We start from the raw sequence: 11,644 nt of genomic DNA, 5'->3' as shown, positions 1-11,644 counted from the left end.
CACTTAACACAGAATGGAGTCCTTTCTGCCAGGATGTATTTCAAAAGTTTAATGGTAAATAGTAGGAATTATATGGATATGTACATAAGTGAACGTCAGTCCGTAACCCTCAGCTTTAATGGTGGAAGTTTGATAGCTGCCTCCTTCACTTCTGCTGTTATGTTCACACCCAGGGGGAGCTCTAGAACACAAGGGGCAACAATTAAACAACTGTTATCAATTGAAGTGAGTCATCTTTTTTTTTACTTACTTGGGCTCATAGTTGACCTCCTCAGTATGGGACAGGATGCCCTTTCCTTCCCTCAGTCTCTCAACTCCATTCCTGAAATAAAGTGTGGTTGAATGCACTGGACTCCAAAGCTGGTGTATTATATCTTATTTGTCATGTTTTCTTTATTATATACAGTACCAGTCAACATTTGACACACCTACTCATTCAAGGGTTTTTCTTTATTTGTACTATTTTGTACATTGTAGAATAAAAGTGAAGACAAACTGTGAAACAACACATGGAATCTTGTAACCAAAAAGTGTTCAAATTAAAATATTTTATATTCTTCAAAGTAGCCACCCTTTGCCTTGACAGCTTGGCACACTCTTGGTATTCTCAACCAGCTTCATGAGGTAGTCACCCGGGGCCTCATAAAACTGTGCAGAGGATTCACGTCAAAAGGTGGCATACGGGCAAAACACAAAGTGCTTAAGCACAAAAATATAATGATTTATAACACAGTGCGCACCCATGTCGGGTTTCCCTTTTATAATTCACAATCGACAAGAAATTTGCCGCACGTGAGCGAGCATCTTGTCCCACCCTTTTAACACCCAAAGTTGCCTATAAATAGTGAAACGCCCCTAATTAATATTCATCCGTACTGACTGCATGATGGAAAATCGCGACAGAAAGGCAAAAAAAAAAAACATTCACCTAGTGTGAAATGGATGTTCTTGAAGGGGAGGTTTAAGCAAGGAAAAAAATATATTGTTTGGTAGACACAGTGTGGCACATTGTCTGTGCAAGGCTAAGTGTTTGTGCTGCGGGGGAAAGGAGAGACCGTATCGCAATCCCCTTGATGAGCGACTTACCAGTATTATATGGGAATCCCTCCTGAGTGGAGTAGTGATGGAGGGGGACATGCAAGACGTACCGGATGATTTTGAATGTCAAAGCTACCCAATTGCCTAACACCTTCAGGTGTGGTAATTACCCTGATTGTAACTGACAATGACAGGGCCATTATCACATTGATAGTTCTGGGTAACGAACATGTGATAACAATATATGAAACTGCACTCGTATCTGTCCGACTGAGGCATCGTAAACGGCATCAGTTTAAATGTAATTTGTCCTACTGTTCACCTTTTTATGAGAATACATTTCATAACATGAAAGTATTGTTTAATAATTACAGATCCAATTAAATATGATTCCTGATTAAACTACAACATATTTGAGGGGTTCTTTTGCAAAAACATATCTCCGTTTATTTATTATTCTAAATCATGTTTCTTGTGTGTTTTTATTCGTGTGCACTCCAGGGAACTCTTCATATATAATATGAGGTAATATTTCTATTTATTTTAAACAATTGTATCGATTAGTGGTCCTGTGTATATGAGGTAATATTTGACTGTATTTATTTTAAACAATTGTTATTATATTATTTCAAAGTGTTTCTCGAGTTTCATCCTTCTGCCTTCGGAGTCACAGTTTCTCATTTCTCCAGGTTATGTGCGTAGGTATGGGTCAAAGTGTCGGTGGAGGACCGCACATTCTCCTGTCAAGTTTGTTTTTTTATAAATCCCAAAAAGTTTGCTTCGAAAGTGGTATATGCCTTCTTTTATGCCTGTGCAACGTTTTTAAATGAGGCCCCTGGAATGCATTTCAATTAACAGGTGTGCCTTAATTTATTTTCTTAATGCGTTTGAGCCAATCAGTTGTGTTGTGACAAGGTAGGGATGGTATACAGAAGATAGCCCTATTTGGTAAAATACCGAGTTCATATGGCAAGAACAGCTCAAATATGAGAAACGACAGTCCATTACATGAAGGTCAGTCAATGTGAAAAATGTCAAGAGCTTTGAAAGTTTCTTCAAGTGCAGTCGCAAAAACAAAGCACTATGATGAAACTGGCTTACAAGAGGACCGCCACAGGAAAGGAAGACCCAGAGTTACCTCTGCTGCAGAGGATAAGTTCATTAGAGTTAACTGCACCTCAGATTGCAGCCCATATAAATGCTTCAGAGTTCAAGTAACAGACACATCTCAACATCAACTGTTCAGAGGAGCCTGCATGAATCAGGCCTTCATGGTCGAATTGCTGTAAAGAAACCACTACTAAAGGACACCAATAAGAATGGACTTGCTTGGGCCAAGAAACACAAGCAAGTATGGAGGAGGTGGTGTGATGGTGAGGGGGTGCTTTGCTGGTGACACTGATTTAGAATTCAAGGCACTATGTGAGACGATAGTCTTACTAAGCGCAAACTAGATGGGATGGCCTATCATTTTCATCCCAACAGAACAATGACCCAACACACCTCCAGGCTGTGTAAGGGCTATTTGACCAAGAAGGAGAGGGATGGGAGTGCTGCATCAGATGAACTGGCCTCCACAATCACCCGACCTCAACCCAATTGAGATGGTTTGGGATGAGTTGGACTGCAGAGTGAAGGAAAAGCAGCCAACAAGTTCTCAGCATATGTGGGAACTCCTTCAAGACTGTTGGAAAAGCATTCCAGGTGTAGCTGGTTGAGAGAATGCCAAGAGTGTGCCAAGCTATCATCAAGGCAAAAGGTGGCTACAAGGTGGCTATATATTTTAATTTGTTTGAACACTTTTTTGGTACCTACATGATTCCATATGTGTTATTTCATAGTGTTGATGTCTTTACTAATATTCTACAATGTAGAAAATAGTAAAAATAAAGAAAAACCATTGAATGAGTAGGTGTGTATATATTTTTTAATTAGTTATACTATTTTGATATTGATTACTGCATGGTTGGGTAGAGCATGCAGGTTAAGCATTTCACTGTACTTGTGCATGTGACAATAAAACTTTAACTATATATTTTCAAAACCAAAATAACTAAGTCTTCTACATACCATGCGATCATGACTCCATTGTCAGTACAAAACTTGGATGGAGGACAAAGCAAATGTAATCCAGTGGTGTCTGTGACAATCTTCAAAATCTTTCGGATGTACTGGTTACTGGCAACTCCTCCTGACACCACCTAACAGAGCAAAACATTTAGGACACCGTATGGACACCATACAATTGTTTGTAGAAATATTGTGCCTTCAGAAAATATTCACACCCCTTGAGTTTTTCAAAATTTTGTTGTGTTACAGCCGGAATGTAAAATGGATTAAATTGAGATTTTGTGTCACTGGCCTACGCATAATACCCCATAATGTCAAAGTGGAATTATGTTTTTCAAAATTGTTACAAATTATGCAAGCCTATATAAATTCAGGAGTAAACATGTGCTTAACAAGTTGCATGGACTCACTCTGTGCGCAATAATAGTGTTTAACAGGATTTGATTACCTCATCTCTACCCCACACATACAATTATCTGTAAGGTCCCTCAGTTGAGCAGTGAATTTCAAATACAGATTCAATCACAAAGACCAGGGAGGTTTTGCAATGCCTCGCAAAGGGTTGGAGTACAGAGGGTTGGAGTACAGAGGGTTGGAGTACAGAGCCAAAACAAAACAAAAAAAGTGTCACTGCCCCAAAACTTTTGGAGTTCATTGTACACTGAGTATACCGAACAGTAGGAGCACCTTCCTAATATTGAGTTCCTCTTGGCCTCAAGACAGCGTCAATTCATCGGGGTAAGGACTTTACAAGGTGTCGAAAGCGTTCCACAAGGATGCTTGCCCATATTGACTTCAATGCTTCTCACAGTTGTGTCAAGTTGACTGGAAGTCCTTTGAGTGGTGAAACATTCTTGAAACACACAGGAAACTGTTGAGCGTGAAAAACCCAGCAGCGTTGTAGTTCTTGACACAAACGAGTGCACCGGGCACCTACTACCATACCCTGTTCAAAGGCACTGAAATATTTTTTATTGCCCATTCACCCTCTGAATGGCGTGCACACACACACACACACACACACACACACACACACACACACACACACACACACACACACACACACACACACACACACACACACACACACACACACACACACACACACACACACACACACACACACACACACACACACAATCCATGTCTCAATTGTCTCAAGGCTAAAACATCCTTCTTTAACCTATCTCCTCCCCTTCATCTACACTGATTTGAAGTGGATTTAACAAGAGACGTCAATAAGGGATAGCTTTCGCCTGGATTCTATGTCATGGAAAGAGCAGGTGTTCTTAATGTTTTGTTTACTCAGTGTATATTAGTGCTTTATTCCTGTTCATTTTTTATTTATTTTACAAATGTTAGTATTTCTTCCACTTTGACAGAGTATTTTATATAGATCGTTGACAAAAAATGACAATTAAATCCACAACAAAGTGGAAAAAAAGTCATGGGGTGTGAATACTTTCTGAAGGAGATAATTCAATGCAATATTGTGGATTAGATCATCTTGATAGCTGTGAAAACCCCTATCCAATGATTGGATTTCACTCACCAGTGTTGGATTGCAGGAAGGCAGAAGGTCTTTGGCCTTACAGAACAAAATAGCACGATGTGTGCGCTTGGCAATGTGAGAGGCCACTGTGTGCTGCGTAGCAGCAGCTATGTCATTAACACATGACAACAAAGTTCCCTGCTCCACACCTTGGATGAAAAAAAACATGTAGGTGCATTTTCACAAAAAACTTGTCTTTTGGTAGTTGTTTCATTAGTCCATTGTTGATATAGTCCCAAAATGTTTTCCATATCAGAAATCAAGGATCAAGATATAACTTTCAAAATCAAGAAATATAGCTGGGATTTCTGTATTTTGAAAGTTATACATCTTGAAACCTTGATGGCTGGCTGACATGCAAAACATGTTGGGCCGATATCAACAATGGACTAATGAAACAAATACCAAAAGATTGTTTTTTTTGGGTGGAATTGTCCTTTAATTTAAGTGAACTGATTCTATTAGTTGATTAAGGAAAGGTTATGACATAAATGCATATTATATCTTTATGAATTATTTATTACCTTCCTCTTCCTCTTTTTTCTGTATTGACATCGTCACCTGATTTCGCAGACCAGCAAATGAGAAGTTACAGTCATAGTGCGCTCCCATTGGTGGCTTGAAGAGAAACTTCAACCTGTCTCCATCTCGAGCCAGAATCTCTATTGCTTGACCCCCACTTATCATGGAGCACTTTGGGTGTTTGATGAGTGACAAACGTCTTGCCACCTGTGAACACACAAATGTCACAAATTCAAGGCCAAAAAAACCCACCGGCCTCTTAAGTGTTTTCTAAAAAAGTTATACTCTTGACCTTGTCCATAGTGTCCCCTGGAGCTTCATCCAGTGTTTGACCCAGGAGAAGAAAGTCATCGATTCCTCTGGCCAGAGCCAAGAGAGAGTGACCTCCGGAGACTAGGAGGACGAGGAAGGGGAATACTACAGGCTGGAGCATCCTGACTGTCAGGGCATGGGCCTCCATGTGGTGGATGGGGATGAAGGGCTTCTGGTGTAGCTTTACAAAGTTCAGGCTAAAGTGCAGGCCTATCCCCAGACTCAGGGCCAGGCCCGGCTTCACTGTGGTGGCTACAGCAGACAGTTGACTCTGGGTGACGCCACTCCTCTCCATGGCCTCCTGGACGACGCGGCCTATGTTCTCTCTGTGGAGCCGCTGGGCAACAGTGGGAATAATCCCACCAGTCCTACAATCAAATACAAATGGAGAACATGATGTCCTTTGCAAGGTTTTATCTTGATTCTTGACCAAGGGGGTATTGCACTGATAAATTGGACAATCACGTTTGTTGAATGAACATGAAAAAAATACAAGATTGTACCCACTTCATGTGCACCTCTTTTTGTGAATGAAGAGATTCTCCAAGGATTAAGCCTGTTTCATCCATTACAGCCGCACCTGTCTCGTCACAGCTCGTCTCAATGCCGAGAACAAGCCTGGAACTCATTTTTCTTCTAAAAGCACATTTGCTTAAAATCTTGGCTCTAAACATACGTGTGCCTTGTTGAGCCGAAGCTTTATATGCAAACATTTTATTTCACTAAACCCGATTTTCCTGCACTAGCCAAAATACATGCTTAAATTACTGAAATTTGGTAAGCACCGCTATCCGTAGAGATTCGCAAGAGGCGAGGAAAATAGCTATGCTACCAGGGACCATTACGATGGTCTATTAGTATTTTCTAATTGTACGTCATTCATTAACAACTTGATTTTAAGTCTCACGACAATGCCACTGTCAGTGACAATTAAATACGTTTGCATTTGTCGCAAAAGCTAAAATTGCGGTGCTGAATTTTTTTGTGCGGAGCTCCACGACCTCACGCTTGTACTTCTGAGGAGCTTGTGTCACATGTAAACAATTCCTCCATGAAACATCAAATCGTTTTGTAGTTAGGTGCAGTTACATGATTCCGAGTTGAAAATGTGAAAGAACATTTTAAAATGTCTTGCGGATATCGACGGGAATATGTTTTAATTTAATAACTACTTTTTTTATTAACCTAGAAAACAAAACTGTGGGTGTCTCTGAATAGTGATAACCTTTATTTCAGGGGGAAATTATATGCAGTTGGACATCAACAAGCATTTACGGAAATGTTGGATGAAATGTCACTTTTACAGCTCTAATCAAAGCTGGTCAACAAGGCACATTTAATTCGGCAATCAATATGCGATATGAATTGAAAATGTGTACTTGTTGTATTTTGTTCGTCTGATGTTAAAGTATCCTCACATCTTTTCGGCACTGCATCCAAATGTTTATCTTATTTGGATGATTTTGCAACTACGGGCACTTCTATGTCCTCAGGGAATGTTTTATTTTTATATTCTTTATATGCTAAGTTCACACGACAATCACCCCATTCTTTTTTAACACCTCTCTATCAAGAATTTTAGTATATTTTCAAATTTATTTTATACCTACATTTCACTTTTGCCCTTGTCCCTGACCCAGAATGTTGAGCTTCTACTATGTTTTTCTATGGCAAAACATTGTATAATGTGTTATATACTAGTGAAAGAGTTAATGAAATGAAATTTATATCAATATTTATTATGAGTATGCCCTTTTATATTGTTTTTTGTTTTTTTACACAAAATATACCTGTCCTTTGGTAGTTGTGTAATTTCCTACACTGAGGACAAATTCCCCATTAATAAAGTTTTTTCAAAAGACTTAATTTAGTTACCATGGAAACGTATTGTGACACTGAAGTACATGGCTGCAGCTTGCAGTTGTTCCAGATGTAATGTCCAGAAGTTGAAGAAAAATCTAGGTAAATATGGCTTGTATAGAGAATATTTTTATTGTCAGTCATTTCCAAACAGGCTATAAGTAAAAAAAAAAAATCTATATTTATATTTTCTTTTTATATTTTATGTATTTAGTGTAAACTATATGCTAGCTGTAATACTAGCGAAAGCATGCTAAGCAGCCTGTCATTTTTTTCCAAAAACTGTAGAATCATTTCCATCAGTCATTTCTATTACAAACTTAACAGTGGTGGAAATGACAAATAACATTCTCTTATTCGTTTTAAACTTTAGGCTTATGTAATCCTGTTTTAAATTAGTTTAATCTCGAAAATTCTCCAAGGTGTGTATTTTTCTTTGTTTTTAGAAGATGCCACATAAAACAGCACAGAAGTCGAAGACATGACAAAAAAAATATCCTATATGATACCAGGAACATTCGCAATAAGACAGGGAGAGATGCTGGAAGAAAAAGGAAAAAGGAGAAGTGAAATCTATCTCTGAGCTGACAAAGCCAGAAAAAAGAAGCAAGAGAAGGCAATGGAAATGCAACCAACGGAATAGAAGACAGGCTTGAAAGAGAGCAGTTGCAATGGAGACCTACCTATCAGGCAGACAACACAACACCTCAGTCACCACATGACTTGCAGCCAGAACATGAGGCCAACATACCTGCCCCTGATGCACACCCTGATACCCCTTCCTCATCGTCTGCAACAGGAATGAGAAGTCAAATACTTGCTGGAAGTAAAAAGGTTGGAAGGGGTCGTTCAAAAACATACACAGATCTTTGAATGACAATGTCAAACTTGATAATGCCTTACAGAAAGCTGAGAAAAACTGATGAAGAAAATGGGGAGAAAGATTCCCCAAAGACAAGAAGAAGGGGAACTGAAAGGAACTCCAAAGAACTTAAGAAGGATTTTATTTTATTGTTTCAAAATGCCATCATTGCAGAGTTAAAGCAAAAATATCAAAAAATGTGCATTGCCAAGGACAAACAACTGGCTTAAAAAATGCTTAGAGGCAACATCCTGAGAAAATATGTCCTGGTCAAAGCTGCAAACGGATCATTTGAATTTTCAGCAAAAGCAATGAGGGCAAATGAAAACAGGTCAACAAGTCTTCAATACTCCAGGAAAAAGCAGTGTAACATAATTAGCACAGCCACAGAAGAGAAAATCACTTGATTTTATGAACGTGATGACAACAGTAGAGCAACAAAAGGGGAAAAGGACACACTAGGAAGAAAAAAAAGAAAAAGCAGAAGCGCTTCTTTAATGGCAGAATTCAGAACCTTTTCCTACTATGCATTCTGCAAAATACGTCCTTTTTGGGTTGTCAAGCTAATAGTCCAGGATAGGGACACATGCCTCTGCAAAACCTACGCCAACCTCCAGTTCATGGTGGACAAACTACAGTATCACAGCAGTCGGGTGTTATATATCTCAAAGGCGATAAAGAGCATGGAGGCCCTCCCACCAGATCACCTGGAGACAATCTGTAGGACAATGAAGATACACCAGGTAATAGTTTTGGGTTATTTTATGTCAAATCTTCCATTTGTTATACAAACATTATCACGACACTATGTATCACTAGACTATGCTATCATTACATATTTTGAATGTGCATAACTTTTAGAAATGATTTTTTCCAGATCGTCAGCGACAGTCCAGAGGATACTCAGTTGCTTCTGTTCCTTTCCACATCACTGCACTCCACAGACTGTGACTCTGTTTGAAGAAATAGAGGCAGACCAAGATGGAAAATCCAACACATCTCACAGCGCCTTCCAGCCCGTTGAAGATCTAAGTGAAGCATTGATTGGAAAGTGGTGTGGGGTGGAGTGTGATCAGGACGTTTACCCTGGCATCGTGCAAGACGTTCACACAGAGAGTGGTGCTCTTGTTAAAATCATGAGTCGCGTTGGCCCCAACCGTTTTTTGGGGGGCCGATGAGTGACAACATCATATGGTACAGACCACAGCATGTGCTTGGACTTGTCCCTGAACCCGACCTCGTGACCAAGAGGTACATGGAGCTGGATGGTTGGTCTGAGAGGAATGTGGCCCTATTTCTAAGCCTTAGATACTCATATACAGTACAAAGCAGGACATAAAATCATGCATTAAATAAAACATGTGCAGCTCTCAATTAACTTTTCCCTCAATATATAGGTGCTGGAAGTTCTAGTTGTTGCATCTAAGTGTAGTCAAAGACCAAACATTGTTCTTATGTTAAAAAGGTGCTAGTTCCAGTGTTTTAGAATCTTACTTTGTCTTTTATTATTTAAATGTTTAAACAATGGTTGTGGTTCAAAATGTTAGCAATAAAATATTGTTTTCCTACGTAATTTTTTTTACATAGACCACAACACATATTTCTGAATAAATGAGTATATGTATAATTTACATTGATTGATCATTTACATTGATTGATTTGTTTTAGATAGGGAAATCATATGGTTGTTAACATAATCTCACAAAAAGGTTGGGTGGAAATATCTTATTTTTCATAAATGTTTTCAGCTGTCACCAAGGCAAGTTTATACATTCAGACATCGTGTTGAATTATTCATTTTAGGAAAACCTTAATCACTACAAATCATATTCAATACAAGTTCATGTACACATAAGAAATGTGTTGAAAATGAAATGAACTTAACTAAAATGGATGATTTAATGATGCAAATTACATGTGTCTGGCTGTCTGGGAAAAATGACAAAAATAGTACAATGCAGCCGTTTTCAGATATTGTTTCTAGACAAATCAAAGACAATTAAAATGGTGGTAAAATGGTGTTTGAATATGTTTACCTTGGCCAAAGTGCCCAAAGTTGCAGAATCACCCCATTTTATGTGAACATCGTCTGGATCCGAGTTCTTTGGCCAGATTTGTGGTTGAAAATCTTTATCACAGGTACTATGTGAAATGGAGCCACAGTCCAAACGCATCAAATAATCTGAGTGTGACATAGACTCCTGGGTCGCTTATCCTGTGCTGTCCAACGTTCACTCACATGACGCTGAGCTAATCGAGGCCTTTGCAGCTCCCATCGTCAACAAGAAACCTCTCGTTTGATAAAGGAGTTAGCCACAAACTGACGCACATCAAGAGAGTACGGGGCATGCAAGGATAAGGGCAACCCTCACCCTCTGGAGATCATTATATGCCTTGCCAGTGATGCACCAGACATTGATGGCAGTAAGGACATGCACATATCTGATCTGTCACCCTCAGGTATAATAAACTATGGAGGTCTAGGGGACCTTTTCCTGGTCAAGACACCAGCATGCCCGCCTTTGATCAGATCAAAGTTTGAGCAGGCCAGGAAACACTGCCCCACCCCCTATTATGAGGACAAGCAAGTGACGGTGGCACTAAAAGGCCAGCTGTTCACCTCCTCTATGAAAGCCAAGATGCAGGACTACATGGCTGCAGCAAGAGCAGGGCAGGAGAGAGGCGTGGGGGCTGCAGTTGTTGAGCCAGCGGCAGTGAGGATTGTTGCTGCTGGAAAGGCGTTCACCCACTTACAATCACGCTGTCATGGTCTGCATTGACCTTGTGGCACGTGGGCAGCGTGGTGGGGCCTACACCCATGATAAGTACCCCTCCTGCCATGCCAGTTTGTTTTGCCAGACTCCTCACCCTCTGAAATACATGGCTCCACCACCATGCCAACCTGTGGGGTCCTGCGGGACAAGGACAGTGCAGAGGAGAGGTCAGCCGTACATCTGCACCGGGAACAACCTGTATGTAATTTGAGAGCCTTGTATTTGAGAGCCTTGTACACTGCTAGTCCAGTCCAGGAAGTCTTCTATGGAACAGCCTCTACCGATGTGGCATTTGGGACTAAATATAAAATTGATGCTCAAAAATTATCAAGACTCACCGCTTTGAGGTTTTCAAAGGAGTTGAGCCAACAGTACCAAAATTAATTCCTACGGTTCACATAATTGTTACAGGAATGCTCTACCTTTATAATTGGATAGTCTCACATGTCAGATTACTATGCACACACTGTTTAGGAATAAGATCAAGGTGTAACGACATTTTGGATTACATAAATTGTTTTAATTTATTGCATTTCATTTTAAACAAAACTTTTGCCACTGTGACATCACTTAAAAGCATTCACAGCTTGTTTTTATGCTCATCTCCCACTGTAGTCAGTGCATGTCAAAATATGAGTTTCCATCCATTTCCCT

At 39.7% G+C, this 11,644-nt stretch overlaps 2 protein-coding genes and 1 long non-coding RNA gene across 3 annotated transcripts; 2 read left to right on the top strand and 1 right to left on the bottom strand.

Moving 5' to 3' along the window:
* Positions 1 to 34: 34 nt before the first annotated feature.
* On the bottom strand, positions 35 to 6,529 carry osgepl1 (O-sialoglycoprotein endopeptidase-like 1). The gene is made up of 7 exons (XM_046360020.1): positions 6,002 to 6,529; positions 5,475 to 5,862; positions 5,185 to 5,389; positions 4,661 to 4,809; positions 3,109 to 3,239; positions 251 to 322; positions 35 to 181 (listed from the first exon to the last, which is right to left on the bottom strand). The coding sequence occupies exons 1-7, from the start codon at positions 6,205 to 6,207 to the stop codon at positions 49 to 51; spliced, it is 1,284 nt and encodes a 427-aa protein (XP_046215976.1). The 5' UTR covers positions 6,208 to 6,529; the 3' UTR covers positions 35 to 48.
* An 890-nt stretch (positions 6,530 to 7,419) lies between these two features.
* Positions 7,420 to 9,777, top strand: LOC124015713. Its single transcript, XR_006835211.1, has 3 exons — positions 7,420 to 7,456; positions 7,801 to 8,959; positions 9,094 to 9,777. It is a non-coding gene; the product is annotated as an uncharacterized LOC124015713 (long non-coding RNA).
* Positions 9,778 to 10,220: 443 nt separating this feature from the next.
* On the top strand, positions 10,221 to 11,626 carry adat3 (adenosine deaminase tRNA specific 3). The gene is given in 7 exon segments (XM_046366783.1): positions 10,221 to 10,226; positions 10,356 to 10,500; positions 10,503 to 10,965; positions 10,967 to 11,244; positions 11,247 to 11,314; positions 11,317 to 11,361; positions 11,606 to 11,626. Coding segments are annotated over 7 exon segments (1,026 nt in total).
* Positions 11,627 to 11,644: the final 18 nt, after the last annotated feature.

This window comes from Oncorhynchus gorbuscha, linkage group LG01, assembly GCF_021184085.1.
Source record: "Oncorhynchus gorbuscha isolate QuinsamMale2020 ecotype Even-year linkage group LG01, OgorEven_v1.0, whole genome shotgun sequence".
In the NCBI taxonomy this organism is placed as follows: domain Eukaryota; kingdom Metazoa; phylum Chordata; class Actinopteri; order Salmoniformes; family Salmonidae; genus Oncorhynchus; species Oncorhynchus gorbuscha.
The sequence above is the reverse complement of the archived record's forward strand: the minus strand, read 5'-3'. Positions and strand labels throughout refer to the sequence as shown.